The sequence below is a fragment of the Trachypithecus francoisi genome, unplaced genomic scaffold (genome assembly GCF_009764315.1).
Source record: "Trachypithecus francoisi isolate TF-2019V2 unplaced genomic scaffold, Tfra_2.0 Lachesis_group7, whole genome shotgun sequence".
Lineage (NCBI taxonomy): Eukaryota > Metazoa > Chordata > Mammalia > Primates > Cercopithecidae > Trachypithecus > Trachypithecus francoisi.
Window position 1 is genome coordinate 79,320,562 of NW_022681472.1, and position 16,911 is coordinate 79,337,472.

At 42.5% G+C, this 16,911-nt stretch overlaps 1 protein-coding gene across 1 annotated transcript in view; it reads right to left on the reverse strand.

Moving 5' to 3' along the window:
• TMEM65 (transmembrane protein 65) overlaps positions 1 to 16,099 on the reverse strand; it is a 68,971-nt gene extending 52,872 nt beyond the window's left edge. The window contains exon 1 of the mRNA XM_033202304.1: positions 15,225 to 16,099. Coding sequence (XP_033058195.1) covers positions 15,225 to 15,549 — 325 coding nt within the window. The 5' untranslated portion in view covers positions 15,550 to 16,099. The remainder of the gene's footprint in view (positions 1 to 15,224) is intronic.
• Positions 16,100 to 16,911: the final 812 nt, after the last annotated feature.

A 16,911-nucleotide genomic window follows, 5' to 3' on the forward strand; every position in this document is an offset into this window, starting at 1 on the left:
ATCACTTGAGGTCAGGAGCTCAAGACCAGCCAGGCCAACATAGTGAAACCCTGTCTCTACTAAAAATACAAAAATCAGCCAGGCGTGGTAGTGTACGCCTGTAGTACCAGCTACTCAGGAGGCAGGAGGCTTAGTCATGAGAATCGCTTGAGCCCAGGAGGCGGTGGTTGCAGTGAGCCAAGATCATGCCACTGTACTTGAGCCTTGGTGATAGTGCAAGATTCTTGTCTAAAAAAAAAAAAAAAAAAGAAATGATGAGAGATTATAAAAGGTTTATGAAAATCCAATTTGTTTATAAGCTTTTATTAAAATTAGCTTTAGTTTTAGTATTGGTAATACACTAATACAAAAGCAAAATTTGGAGTGAGGTTCCAAGATGACTGAATAGGAACAGCTCCAGTCTACAGCTCCCAGAGTGAGCAATGCAGAAGATGGGGTGATTTCTGCATTTCCAACTGAGGTACTGGGTTCATCTCACTGGGGCTTGTTGGACAGTGGGCACAGAACAGTGGGTACAGCCCACGGAGTATAAGCCGAAGCAGGGCGAGGCATCGCCTCAACCAGAAGCTCAAGGGGTCAGGGAATTCCCTTTCCTAGCCAAGGGAAGCTGTGACAGATGGCACCTGGAAAATTGGATCACTCCCACCCTAATACTGCACTTTTCCAATGGTCTTAGCAAATGGCACACCAGTAGATTATACATTGCACCTGGCTCGGTGGGTCCCATGCCCACAGAGACTTGCTCATTGCTAGCACAGCAGTCTGAGATCAAACTGCAAGGCAACAGCGAGGCTGGGGGAGGGGTGCCCACCATTGCTGAGGCTTGAGTACCTAAACAAAGCAGCCAGGAAGCTTGAACTGGGTGGAGCCCACCTCAGCTCAAGGAGGCCGGCCTGCCTCTGTAGACTCCAACTCTGGGGCCAGGGCGTAGCTGAACAAAAGGCAACAGAAACTTCTACAGACTTAAATGTCCCTGTTTGACAGCTTTGAAGAGAGCACAGAGTTTGAGATCTGAGAACGGACAGACTGCCTCCTCAAGTGGGTCCCTGATGCCCGAGTAGCCTAACTGGCAGGCACCTCCCAGGAGGGGCCCACTGACACCTCATACGGCCAGGTGCCCCTCTGAGATGAACTCTCTAGAGGAACGATCAGGCAGCAACATTTGCTGTTCTACAATATTTGCTGGTCTGCAGCCTTGGCTGGTGATACCCAGGCAAACACGGTCTGGAGTGGACCTCCAGCAAACTCCAACAGACCTGCAGCTGAGGGTCCTGACTGTTAGAAGGAAAACTAACAAATAGAAAGGACATCCACACCAAAACCCCATCTGTACATCATCATCATCAAAGACCAAAGGTAGATAAAACCACAAAGATGGGGAGAAACCAGAGGAGAAAAGTTGAAAATTCTAAAAATCAGAGCGCCTCTTCTCCTCCAAAGGAACATAGCTCCTCGCCAGCAATGGAGCAAAGCTGGATGGAGAAACACTTAGACGAGTGGAGAGAAGAAGGCTTCAGACGATCAGCAATAACAAACTTCTCCGAGCTAAAGGAGAATGTTTGAACCCGTCACAAAGAAGCTAAAAACATTGAAAAAAGATTAGATGAATGGCCAACTGGAATAAACACCATAGAGAAGTCCTTAAATGACCTGATGGAGCTGAAAACCATGGCACAAGAACTACATGATGCATGCACAAGCTTCAGTAGCCGATTTGATCAACTGGAAGAAAGGGTATCAGTGGTTGAAGATCAAATGAATGAAATGAATCCAGAAGTTTATAGAAAAAAGAGTAAAAAGAAAGAACAAAGCTTCCAAGAAATATGGGATTATATGAAAAGACCAAATCTACATCTGATGGGTGTACCTGAAAGTGACAGGGAGAATGGAACCAAGTTGGAAAACATTCTTCAGGATATTATCCAGGAGAACTTCCACAACCTAGCAAGGCAGGCCAACATTCAAATTCAGGAAATACAGAGAATGCCACAAAGATACTCCTTGAGAAAAGCAACTCCGAGGCACATAACTGTCAGATTCACCAAAGTTGAAATGATGGAAAAATTGTTAAGGGCAGCCAGAGAGAAAGGTTGGGTTACACACAAAGGGAAGCTCATCAGAGTAACAACAGATCTCTCGGCAGAAACTCTACAAGCCAGAAGAGAGTGGGGGCCAATATTCAACATTCTTAAAGAAAAGAATTTTCAACCCAGAATTTCACACCCAGCCAAACTAAGCTTCATAAGTGAAGGAGAAATAAAATCCTTTACAGACAAGCAAACGCTAAGAGATTTTTGTCACCACCAGGCCTGCCTTACAAGAGCTCTCGAAGGAAGCACTGAACAGGGAAAGGAACAACCAGTACCAGCCACTGCAAAAACAGGCCAAAATGTAAAAAAATGTAAAGACCATCGATGCTAGGAAGAAACTGCATCAACTAACGAGCAAAATAACCAGCTAACATCATAATGACAGGATCAAATTCACACATAACAATATTAACCTGAAATGTAAATGGACTAAATGCTCCAATTAAAAGACACAGACTGGCCGGGCGCGGTGGCTCAAGCCTGTAATCCCAGCACTTTGGGAGGCCGAGACGGGCGGATCACAAGGTCAGGAGATCGAGACCATCCTGGCTAATACAGTGAAACCCCATCTCTACTAAAGAATACAAAAAAAAAAAACTAGCCGGGCAACCAGGTGGGCACCTGTAGTCCAAGCTACTTGGGAGGCGGAGGCAGGAGAATGGTGTAAACCTGGGAGGCGGAGCTTGCAGTGAGCTGAGATTCGGCCACCACACTCCAGCCTGGGCGACAGAGCCAGACTCCGTCTCAAAAAAAAAAAAAAAAAAAAGACACAGACTGGCAACTTGGATAAAGAGTCAAGATCAGTGTGCTGTATTCAGGAGACCCATCTCACGTGCAGAGACACACACAGGCTCAAAATAAAGGGATGGAGGAAGATCTACCAAGAAAATGGAAAAAAAAAAAAAAAAAGCAGGGGTTGCAATCCTAGTCTCTGATAAAACAGACTTTAAACCAACAAAGATCAGAAGAGACAAAGAAGGCCATTACATAATGGTAAAGGGATCAATTCAACAAGAAAAGCTAACTATCCTAAATATATATGCACCCAATACAGAAGCACCCAGATTCATAAAGCAAGTCCTTAGAGATTTACAAAGGGACTTAGACTCCCACACAATAATAATGGGAGACTTTAACGACCCACTGTCAACATCAGACAGATCCACGAGACAGAAAGTTAACAAGGATATCCAGGAATTGAACTCAGCTCTGCACCAAACAGACCTAATAGACATCTACAGAACTCTCCACCCCAAATCAACAGAATATACATTATTCTCAGCATCACACTGCACTTATTCCAAAATTGACCACATAATTGGAAGTAAAGCATTCCTCAGCAAATGTAAAAGAACAGAAATTATAATATAACAAACTGTCTATCAGACCACAGTGCAATCAAACTAGAACTCAGGATTAAGAAACTCACTCAAAACCGCTCAACTACATGGAAACTGAACACCTGCTCCTGAATAACTACTGTGTACATAACGAAATGAAGGCAGAAATAGAGATGTTCTTTGAAACCAATGAGAACAAAGATACAACATACCAGAATCTCTGGGGCATATCTAAAGCAGCGTGTAGAGGGAAATTTATAGCACTAAATGCCCAGAAAAGAAAGCAGGAAAGATCTAAAATTGACACTCTAACATCACAATTAAAAGAACTAGAGAAGCATGAACAAACACATTCAAAAGCTAGCAGAAGGCAAGAAATAACTAAGATCAGAGCAGAACTGAAGGAGATAGACACAAAAAAACCATCAAAACATCAACAAATCCAGGAGCTGGTTTTTTGAAAAGATCAACAAAATTGACAGACTGCTAGCAAGGCTAATAAAGAAGAAAAGAGACAAGAATGAAATAGACACAATAAAAAATGATAAAGGGGGTATCACCACCGATCCCACAGAAATACAAACTACCATCAAAGAATACTATAAACACCTCTATGCAAATCAACTAGAAAATCTAGAAGAAATGTATAAATTCCTGGACACATACACCCTCCCAAGACTAAACCAGGAAGAAGTTGAATCCCTGAATAGACCAGTAACAGACTCTGAAACTGAGGCAATAATTAATAGCCTACCAACCAAAAAAAGTCCAGAAACAGATGGATTCACAGTCAAATTGTACCCCAGAGGTACAAAGAGGAGCTGGTACCACTCCTTCTGAAACTATTCCAATCAATAGAAAAAGAGGGAATCCTCCCTAACTCATTTTATGAGGCCAGCATCATCCTGATACCAAAGCCTGGCAGAGACCCAACAAAAAAAGAGAATTTTAGACCATTATCCCCGATGAACATTGATGCAAAAATCCTCAGTAAAATACTGGCAAATCGAATCCAGCAGCACATCAAAAAGCTTATCCACTATGATCAAGTGGGTTTCATCCTGGGATGCAAGGCTAGTTCAACATAAGCAAATCAATAAACGTAATCCAGCACATAAACAGAACCAAAGAGAAATACCACATGATTATCTCAATAGATGCAGAAAAGGCCTTCGATAAAATTCAACAACTCTTCATGCTAAAAACTCTCAACAAATTAGGTATTGATGGGACGTATCTTAAAATAGCAGGAGCTATTTATGACAAACCCACAGCCAATATCATACTGAATGGGCAAAAACTGGAAGCATTCCCTTTGAAAACTGGCACAAGACAGGGATGCCCTCTCTCACCACTCCTATTCAACACAGTGTTGGAAGTTCTGGCTAGGGCAATCAGGCAGGAGAAAGAAATAAAGGGTATTCAGTCAGGAAAAGAGGAAGTCAAATTTTCCCTGTTTGCAGATGACATGATTGCATATTTAGAAAACCCCATCGTCTCAGCACAAAATCTGCTTAAGCTGATAAGCAACTTCAACAAAGTCTCAGGATACAAAATCAACGTGCAAAAATCACAAGTATTCCTCTACACCGGTAACAGACAAACAGAGAGCCAAATCATGAGTGAACTCCCACTCACAATTGCTTCAAACAGAATAAAATACCTAGGAATCCAACTTACAAGGGATGTGAAGGACCTCTTCAAGGAGAACTACAAACCACTGCTCAATGAAATAAAAGAGGACACAAACAAATGGAAGAACATTCCACGCTCATGGATAGGAAAAATCAATATTATGAAAAGGGCCATACTTCCCAAGGTAATTTATAGATTCAATGCCACCCCATCAAGCTACCAATGACTTTCTTCACAGAATTGGAAAAAACTACTTTAAAGTTCATATGGAACCAAAAAAGACCCTGCATTACCAAGACAACCTAAGCCAAAAGAACAAAGCTGGAGGTGTCACCCTACCTGACTTCAAACTATACTACAAGGCTACAGTAACAAAAACAGCATGGTACTGGTACCAAAACAGAGATACAGACCAACGGAACAGAAGAGAGCCGTCAGAAATAATACCATGCATCTACAACCATCTGATCTTTGACAAACTTGGCAAAAACAAGAAATGGGGAAGGGATTCCCTATTTAATGGTGCTGGGAAAACTGGCTAGCCATATGTAGAAAGCTGAAACTGGATCCCTTCCTTACACCTTATACAAAAATTAATTCAAGATGGATTCAAGACTTAAATGTTAGACCTAAAACCATAAAAACCCTAGAACAAAACCTAGGCAATATCATTCAGGACATAGGCATGGGCAAGGACTTCATGTCTAAAACACCAAAAGCAAGGGCAACAAAAGCCAGAATTGAGAAATGGATCTAACTTAACTAAAGAGCTTCTGCACAGCAAAAGAAATTACCATCAGAGTGAACAGGCAACCTACAGAATGGGAGAAAGTTTTTGCAATCTCCTCATCTGACAAAGGGCTAATATCCAGAATCTACAAAGAACTTAAAAATCAAACAACCCCATCAAAAAGTAGGCGAAGGATATGAACAGACACTTCTCAAAAGAAGACATTTATGCAGCCAACAGACACATGAAAAAAGGCTCATCATCACTGGTCATCAGAGAAAGGCAAATCAAAGCCACAATGAGATACCATCTCACACCAGTTAGAATGAGGATCATTAAAAAGTCAGGAAACAACAAATCCTGGAGAGGATGTGGAAAAATAGGAACACTTTTACACTGTTGGTGGGACTGTAAACTAGTTCAACCATTGTGGAAGACAGTGTAGCGATTCCTCAAGGATCTAGAACTAGAACTACCATTTGACCCAGCCATCCCATTACTGGGTACATACCCAAAGGATTATAAATCATGCTGCTATAAAAACACATGCACACGTTTACTGCAGCACTATTCACAATAGCAAAGACTTGGAACAAACCCAAATGCCCATCAATGATAGACTGGATTAAGAAAATGTGGCATATATACACCATGGAATACTATGCAGCCATAAAAAAGGATGAGTTCACGTCCTTTGTAGGGACATGGATGAAGCTGGAAACCATCATTCTGAGCAAACTATCGCAAGGACAGGAAACCAAACACAGCATATTCTCACTCGTAGGTGGGAACTGAACAGTAAGAACACTTGGACACAGGATGGGGAACATCACACACCAGGGCCTGTCGTGGGGTTGGGGGAGGGGGAAAGGATAGCATTAGGAGATATACCTAAAGTAAATGACGGGCTAATGGGTGCAGCACAACCAACATGGCACAGGTATACATATGTAACAAACCTGCACGTTGTGTACATGTATCCTAGAACTTAAAGTATAAAAAAAAAAGTAGTAAAATTTGGTTTTCTCTTTTGAACAAGAATTTTGTGTAGTATTAAGAAGAGAGAGCAAATATGTTTGTTTACCTTTTAAGTAAACTGCAAAAAATGAAAGAGGGGAGAGAAGAAACAGATTCCATCTCATGCTATCTTTACTAAGATTTCTGATTGTGTGGAAAACAGAGTCACTCCTCTATCGAAGAATAAAGGGTTTTGCTTTTAAAAACCTTTTAATTACCACTTTGGCTAAAAGTATGACGATTATTTTACAGTGATCTTTGATCCTATTTTGATTAGGTGCTTTAAATCTTTGACAAATTGGATGCACTTCCAAAATCAAATTTCGAATTCAAAGTTAAGTCTTTTGACCTCAAACTAACTCTGGAACGTTACACAGAGGGTCCTTGCAGCATCCAAAAGAGAGATAATAAACAAGCTTATCTGGTAAGTTAAATTACATGGGAGTCATTGTCAAGTAAGAAATGATGTTTAACCTTCTTTGAGTTATAGTTTATGGATATGTTACTAATATATATTCCAAAATTGCATGAGCCTCCTAAAATTCTGGAGTGTCTTGGTATGTTATCAGTCCTAATTATGGTGATTATTTAAATTAATTATCGTAAGCCACAGAAATAACCAAATTTTCTTGTCAACTGTGTCTTTAACCATGGCCATTTTAAGTCATTTCCACAGTTAACTGCTGAATTCTGGTGCATTTTCAACCAAGCAGCCTGTTCATTAATCCCCTACAACTGAATCTCCATAATAACTGATATATTCATCCATGTACAACAAGAAGTGTCAACAACTGTACAGATTCTTCCCCATTTAGCCAGTAGGTAATCTAGAGCAATTCTATTATCTAGTACAACTTTAGTAAGACAATTTAAAGGATTTTGTTGTGCAACCATAGCCTTTGCAGTAGAATCTACTATAAAACCTATTATGAGGGATATTATCAAAAGAAAGATCTTTAGTGCAAGAGCTAAAGAGTCAAAAATCAATGATAATGTGATAGATGCAACTAGTTAGCTGAAAACACAAAGAGAACAATGATCCTTGAAATGTGTCTCAGGATTAAACCCTACTGAAAAGCGGAGGGAGGAAGCAAAAAGAGACAGAAAAGCAAAAGAAGAAAATTAAACACAATGGAAGAGTGACAATTGGCAGAAGTAAAAGCAGACTTTAGAAACAATAACAGGATGCCATGAAGCAGAACTCCTTACACAGCAGAAAAGAGTTTACCATAACTACAAGGAATGAATGAGAACAGAGTAGAAAAGTCTGAGAGCACTGAGGAGGAGGGAGGGGCAGACTAAGCCCAACACATTTCACTACCACTATGACGCAGTCTAAAAAGCATGCCAACTGAAACAGCAGTGTTCTGGAGGCATTCGGTTTAATGACTAGCATGTCTACAAATAGAAGTAGCCCCAAAGAAACTTATTGTATTAAAATACAGTATATAAGGACTCTGACATCTGGTAGAAGCTAAATTATGCTCATTATACTTTTACTAAGGCAGATAAAAAATGCAGTATGTTCAAATATTTTATCATCAAAAGCAATCAAAGTAAATGTCTCAGAGCCTAGGAGAAATGATTTTGTTACCTACAGTCTTTTATCTACAAGAACCTCTTACTCTTACCTCTTATTGTCTGTCTGAGGTAATTTTAATATATTTTTACGTGTTTTCCTTTACTTAAAGCAGACATAAACCTGTGAGTCAAAGACAAGGCTAGAGTCCTATAAAGCTACATACTAACTAATTCAGATGACTTGGGCAAGATGCTAATAAAATCTACACTCAAGGATTTAGTCCCTATTTGTTCAAGTTATGTTATACCCAAACATACCAAAGGAAACCAGACAAGAGTGTGGTTATGCAAACTCATCACTATTTTTAGAAGAATGAAAACAATCTCCACTAATAATGGCAAAATATCACATCATCCCAAACTTTCAAGATCATGATCTGTAGTTCCACCTGACCCTCTGGATGACCCTATAAACTGCTGACTTCATATTACTTCAATTTTCCTATCCACAAATTTGTTCAGAAAAATCTGTCACAAAAAATAGGCAATAAATGACTATTAAGGTGAAAAACAGCAAATTAATACTGGTAAATTAAACTACAGATATAAGTGTTTGACTTACCTGGAAGCCGTATTTCCCAAATTTCTAATATTTAGAATTTAGTCAAGAACTGAGAAGTGAAGACACAACACAATCAAGGAAAACACTTACCCAAAAGTTTATTTAACAGAGAGGTGAAGAGTCTGATACATAAGGAATCACCTTTCTGTCCTCCTTTTAATTTCCCTTCCCTTGAATCTGAACTGGTTTTAGTGATTTGCTTGACCAGTTACATGCAGCAGAAATCATGTTCTGGAACTTCGAAAGTTAGGTCATAACAAGTCTGTGGTAGGATGAATAATGACCCCCAAAGATATCCCACATTCTAATTCCCTAACCTGTAAACACATTACATTATATGCCAAAAAGAATTTTGCAAATGTAATTAAATTAAGGATTTTGAGAGAGTGAGATTATCCTGGATTATCCAGGTAAAACCTAAATATAATCATGAGGGTTCTTATAATAGGGAGGCAAAAAAGTCAATGAGGGAGCAGAGATTTTAGTGATGTGTCCAGGAACTAAGGAATCCCAAAAGATGAAAGAAGCATAGAACATACTCTCCCCTGGAGTCTCTAGAAGGACAGAACCTTGCTGACACTTTGATTTTAGTCCCTTAAGACTTATTTTGGACTTTGAACTTTGAGAACTCTAAGAGAATATGTTGTTTTATGCCACTGTATTTGTGGTGTTACAGCAGCAATAGAAAACTAATACAAGCCGGGCGTGGTGGCTCACGCCTGTAACCCTAGCACTTTGGGAGGCCAAGTCGGGCAGATTACCTGAGGTCAGGAGTTCGAGACCAGCCTGGCCAATATGGAGAAACCCCATCTCTACTAAAAATACAAAAATTAGCCAAGCGTGGTGGCGTGCACCCGTAGTCCCAGCTACTCAGGGAGGCTGAAGCAAAAGAATCACTTGAACCCGGGAGGCAGAGGTTGCAGTGAACCGAGATCACACCACTGCACTCCAGACTGAGTGACAGCACGAGACTCTGTCTCAAAAAAAAGAAAGAAAACTAATACAAAGTCTTACAGCTTCGACCCAGCCCCCTTGGAACATTTTCTCTAGGAGCCCTGACCTAAGTATTACAACCATGCTAACACTGTCATGCTGATGAGGCCACATCCATCTCCTTGGGTCAACAGTTCCAGTTGAGTCCAGCCCTCTAGTCATCTCTACCAAAGTGCCAGACATGTGAATAAACCGATGTTGGACCTTCTGACCAGACCATCAGCCAGCCAAAGTTTATGTAATGACCTCCAAAAAGGCCATAAGAAACAGCATCCAGCTGAGCCCTGCCTATATCCTTTTTTCTTTTATTTTTTCATTTCCTATGAACTCTCTACCTGCAACTGTCTATATTCTTGATCTACAAAATCATCAGATATAATAGAAGGGTTGTTACTTGAAGTCACACATAACTCTGGACATCAGTTATATGTAAGTGATGATTAAACATTGTTAAATAGCATATATGCCTTTTATAATGGAAAAAAAAAAAAAAACTTTACTTGATTATCTGTCTTCTACTGGCAGTAATCCCTAGTAATAAGACCAATCCAACATAACATACCCAGTAACTCTAAAGAACTCAGAATTAAGTTCGCTGGAATATACTACTGTAATTACATTCTTTCCATACTGGTAAAATAACTGATTGTAGCAAAGCTTCATTTAACTGAGCCTAACTCAACTTATAGAAGCCCATGGCTCATCAGAGATCTCTCACTCCTCTTGCCTCAATTCATACTTCTTATCCACGTCCTTGTTCTTCCCCTCTTGCTGGGCCTAGGTGGAGCTATACTTCCCTTTTTCCCTTTTACTATCTCAACAAAGGCACTGAAATATCTTTATTCACTTATCTGAATTTGGAGTATAAAATGTTTTTCTCACCCTTTTTCTTATTGGACAAAAGCAAACTATTCTCAATCCATTCCAGAGGCTAACAGCTTAAAATAATTTATATTTTCGGCTAGGCGCGGTGCTCACGACTGTAATCCCGGCACTTTGGAAGGCTAAGCTGAGCGGGTCACCTGAGGTCAGGAGTTCGAGATGAACCTGGCCAAGATGGTGAAACCCCACTTCCACTAATAATACAAAACTTAGCCAGGCGCAGCGGTGCACATCTGCAATCCCAGCTTGAACCCGGGAGACGCAGGTGCACTGAGCCGAGATTGCACCACTGCACTCCACCCTGGGCAACAGAGTGAGACTCTGTCTCAAAAAATAAAAAAATAAAAAATAAAGAATTTTTATTTTCTCACATAATCCTGAGCAATGGGCTGAAAAAAAATGAGGATAATCTTGTTAAAGGTCCAAGATCTCTAGTGAACAGGGATTCCGTAAGAAATCCTAATTTATTTTTAAGAGTTCTAGATATTCAATTAGTATAAGCTCTTTATCTTCCACTCTTTCATTTTGTCAAAGTCCTCTTAAACTATATGGCAAGTTCTCAAAACAAAACTCTTCACCCTACCTTAAATAATCACAAAAACCGGGGGACTACAAGATTAAAGTTTAGAATTATTTGGTTAATGTATACAGATGTAGCTAAATGGTAAAAAATGTCAAAAGCACACAATTACCACTCATATAGAGGAACCAAAAAATGCAAGCTAATTAAGATATAACATTGATAGAAAAACTGCTCTGTTCACCACAATACATATTTTATTTGCTACATGTAAAAAGAATCTCATTTTTAAAATATCTTAAGTATACATATTATAACAAAAATATTCCCTAAGAGGCTCTTTTTTTCAAAACATATTTCTCATTGTACCTCTCCAATACCAGTTCTTGTCTCCCTGTGTAACTCTCTGATGAACGTTAATTACACCACCTTAAAGTGTGGAAGCCAGCCTCAAAGATGTACCCCCAACGATTCCCACTCCCTTGTATTCACACCTCGTGTAGTACTCTCCCACAATGTGTCAGGACAAAAGAGATGGACTATCACTTCTAAGACTGCGTTATAAAAGTCTGTGGCTTCCAGCTTAGGTGCTCACAGGTGCTGTCTTGCAAACACACTCGCTCTCTCTCGCTCTCTCATCACTTGCTCTAGAGGAAACCCACTGCCATGTCATGAGACTACTCAGGCAGCCCTGTGAAGGACAACATGGGAGGGAATTGAGACATCCAGTCAACAGCCATGTGAGTGAGACTTCTTGGAAATGGATCCTCCAGCCCCAGTCAAGACTTCAGATGATGCCACCCCAGCTGAGAGCTTGATTTCAACTTCATAAGATCCTGGTCCAGAAATACTCAACTAAGATGCTATAGGATTCATGAGCCTCAGAAATTAGGAGCTAATACATGCTTGTTTTAAGCCACTGTATTTTAGGATAATTTGTTCTACCACAATGGATAACTAATACAATGAGCACTGTCTATCTTTCAATACCAAATTGCTAATTTTAAAAGCTTTTAAAAATAATTATAAATGGAAATATTAATTACAAAAATTGGGAAGAAAATTTGTTTTAAAATTTTTGGCTAACATTGAAAAGCAACTGTAATAATGTCAGCTTGCCAATACTGCTTGTAAAAACATGAATAATGCTCTATCAGCAGAATATGGTCTGTTTCTGGAAGAAGAGCGATCAGGCTGAGCAAGTAAATTCAAGGCGCAACCTCAACTTTTTTTAAAATTGGGGAAGAAATCAGTTTGTAATTTTAAAAATCACAATATTCTATTTAACTATGATAAGACATCCCACAAGGTCTGCCTTATCTATTACAAACTGATTCCAAAGTTTTATCTCATCACAGATGATATCACATGCCTACTGATAAACATATAAGAAAGATAAGGGCAAATGTGCCAAATTTCAACAGCACATTCCACTGCCGTATCAAAGCATGGATGATATTTTTTCAGTAACATTTCCATACCAAATCCAAAACACTTCATTAGTTTATACAAGCACCCTTTCTAAAGACACCTAAGCTTTCCTATGGCAAGAAATAGCTCTTTTAATGGAATTAATTTTGTTAGAAAGTGCACTTAGTTCATACACATTTAATACATTGGTTGAGTACTTGAAAACATTATTTGAAAAGCAACAATAAAAGAAAACATGGGAGTTTTTCACTTATCTGACTGGAAAAAAAAATGTTGATTTCAGCAATGGAATGAGCTGTATGCATTCCCAACATAATAAAATCCCTTTTACCTTAAATGATTAATGAATAAGGTAATTTCCTAAGTGATGATCCTAGTTTTCTCCATAATAACTCTATGCATTGATACTGAAAATAAGTGAACACCAAGACTATACAAAGCAGCAGCTGTGTCATTTGATTCATAGGACAATCATTTTGTCATCAACATCAGCAAAAATAGCTGATTTAAACTTTGATGTTCTTTAGCTTATAAACAAGAGAGATAAGCATCTGACTAACCATTGTTTCCAATATCATTGACTGTTTCTCCTGAGCAAAGAAAACAATTTAAATTACTAATTTCTCTCTCATATTAGTAACATAACTAACTTTAATTGATGCTAATGATCTCCATTGACTAAAGTGTTTAGGTCCTTTTCAGAATATTTAAAACCTTGTTAAATTTAAAAATATTATCTTTATTAGGAAATGTAGCATTGCTACTGCAATACTGCTGGCATGTGCAAAAATAATAATGTATGAGAAAAAATTATTCAGTCACCTTGCAGGACATGATTTTCAAGAACTGCCATGAAACTATATTCATAGGGCCTTCCAATCTTGTAACTTGTTGACAATGTAGAATTTCCAAGAAATTACTTGGAAAAGGTAAAATGTGTGTTCAAATAATCGTGTCAGTGGAGAAAGGTTCAAAAGTTAATGTTCTAGTACATGACCGACTATATTATTTTCCAAGGAACATACTTTCAGAATTGACTATTTTTGAACTGCATACTGAGTGCACACATAGATTACAAATGTGCTAGTGCTTATGATTCCATATAACATCATGATTACATATTCAATAACGGAATTAATCGGATGTTACATTTTCCTGTAAAAGCACTGTGGGTAAACAATGTCTGGAATCAATCAACCACTGTAAATTGGTCCACAATTCCCTGAACCGAGGGGGGGAAAATGTGATTAAAAGCCACAACTAAAACAAGTTTCTGAAGTAGTACAGATAACGTCATGCTTACATTAGGTAGATAATTCTTTCCTCCATTCCTGCACATCAGCTAAAGATACACTTTCAAGTCTGGCAAATCAAATGCCATGATCCAAATCAATGTGCTCTACACTTTGGAATCTATGAGATGTTTATGTACGTACCAAGTTTAGAGGGGGAAGTAAACTTTTTTAAAACTTTCAAACACATCAGAATGTAATACAAACTGAAGCAATGTGTTTTGTTTACATAACTGTATTTAAGTGGCAGAAATATTTTAAGACATCCACTTTAGTCGTCTGCTCCTTTCATCTTTTTTATTTTCTGAACTTTTAGCCTTTTCACCTAGACTCAAATTCTGACCTACCCCATTCTGGACTTCTTTTAGAAATACCCTATTTTAACATGCCAGCTTAAAAATTGTTTTGCTTTCATCGTTCCAAATTATTTTGGAGCACAAGTCTGACTTCTACTGCAGAGCCACAGATTTCCAAAAAATACACCTCCTTATTTCATTCTTTCAACCTCTGGGAAAAACCAAAACTGGAGTTTAACTTGAATCTATCTATCTTTCCATTTCTGGGGAAAATGTTTCCTTTGGCTGCTGAAATTAACGCAACCAGAGGTGTGTGGAAACAAGCAGCTGAGAGCATCCCTGACTTCTGAAGCTACACGCCTTCTTTTGGCTACCCACCCATACATCTTCATTTGATAACCGTTCAAAAAGTTTCTTCCTGCCAGGCGGGTTTGTAGCACTTTCTGGGAGCAGGCACAGCATACAGGTGCACACTCGCAAGAAAGCAGCAAGGGCTAAGGGACAGGAGGGTTGGGGAGGAGAGGCACAGGGCAAATCAAAACACAATCCCAACAGTGTTTAACTGGCATTTTAGGCCAAAGCTCCGGACTCTGAGGCTGGGGAGGAAATAGCCAGGCGCTGGCCTCGGCTGCCTGGCACGACCCGCTCCCGTCCTACCTGCCTGGGGGAAATTCGGGCGGCGGAAAGTCTCCCCGCCCCCAGCCGTCCCAGGCGTGGGGCCAGACAAGCCATGGGGGCGGAAGGGGGGCGGCAGCGGGGGTCCAAGATCCAGAGCCGCGGAGGGCTCCCGGTAGGCTGGCGGGAAGAGGAGGGCGCCGGAGCCCCCGGGCTCGCCCCCCACCGGTCCCCCCTTACCTTGGGCAATGGCAATGGACTCGAAGCGGTGCAGCTCTTTGAGCAGGCAGCTCCTCTCCGTGGAGTGCAGGCTGTAGATGAAGTCGCGCGCGCCCTGCGCCGTGTTCAGCGCCTCCATGGGCTCCTTCTTGGGGTGCGTGCCCAGCCGCCGGGGGCCGCCCGGGAAGCCTCCGGGGGCCGCGAGCCCCAGGAGCCCCCGCCCGCAGCAGCACCAGGACGGCGGGCGGGGCGCGGCGGCGGCGGCGGCGGCGGCGGCGGCAGCGGCCGGGCCCGGCCTCAGGCTGCGCGCGGTCCGGCTCCTCAGCAGCGGCAGCAGCCGAGACATGGCGAGCTGAGGAGCGGGAACCCCCGCGGCCGTCCGAGAGGGCGGTTTCTGGGGCGGCTGAGGGGAGAAGAAGGAGCTGGGCTCAGCTCGACCCCGCCCCGAGGTCCTCCTGCCAGGCAGCCGAGGCGCCGGGCACCATGCACTCCGCGGGCCCGAGCGCCTCTCGCCTCCTGTTCCGTCCCCCTTCCCTTCCAAAAGGCCCGCTGCGGCTCCGGCCCTCCGATGGGAAAAACTTTCTCTGAGACGGCCGGGCCCGGACAGCGCCCGCAGAGGGCGGGCGGGCGGTGCGGGCGGGCGCCTCCTGGCTGAGGTGGAGCGGCGCGGGCGGGCGGGGCGGGCGAGTGTGTGTCTCTGCCAGTCTGATCTTCAAGAGGGATGAGTCAGCCACGCGCCGCCCTCCTCCAGCGCCGCCCTCCTCTCCCGCCGGCTTTCTCACCCTCTAGCCTCCCCACGTCCCTACTCTGTAGGGTTCCCGAGCCCTCAAAGAAACCACGCTCCCGGGAAGCAGCAGCCGCCGCTACCCCTAGCGGCAGCAGAAGTGGGAACGGGGCGGGGCGAAGGGGGAAGGAGGTTGGGGGGGAGGGGGCGTGTTTGAAGGGGGGAGAGGGCGTGTGTGAGCGGGGCTGCGCAGGCGCAGTCTGCAGGCTCTTGGGCCGCCCTCCCGCCTAGGGGAGGAGCGCGCACACGCGTCCCCTCCTGGCCGGTGCGTGAAGGTGGAAGGAGGTGGGGTACGCCACCCTGTGCTGGCGTTAAATCTACAGGTCGGAATAGGGAAAAAGAGCTCTGGACCCCTAGCCCGCCAGGGTAGTACAGCTGCCACCCGGCCCCCAACCTGGGGCCAAGTCCACATCTGGAGCTCGTTCTGAAAGGTGCGCCGGCATGCGGCCCCGCTCTGGCCAGGCGGAGAACTGCGCTGCCGCCCCAGCCCCGGCGGGGTCACGGCGCTCTGCTCCGGAACGAAGCGCCCCAGCTGCGCCCTTTGCCAACTCAGCGCCCACCGCCGCTTCGGCCGACCAGGCCGGCTCTGATGCACCCGCTCTGGGCGCCCCAAAGAGAAAGCGAGGCCAGTTCCACCCCTGCCCAAGGAGGGTCTGACACTGAACCCTTGACACGAGAACAGTCCTCCCCGTTCAGATTCCAGCAGCTGGCGTGCAAATTGTTAATGCTAGAGGCAGAGGCAAGAATGTCATAGATCTTTCCTAGCGGTTGCTTGTGATTTTTTTGTCTCCGTGCTAAAGCGGGAAGAATTCTTTGATTGTCCACGATTTCCCCTGGTCCAAGTCCTAGGCATCTTTCAAGGCCCAGGTGAAAGGTCTCCTACTTCATTAAGCTGTCCCTAATCTATTCCTAAGGGAGATCTCT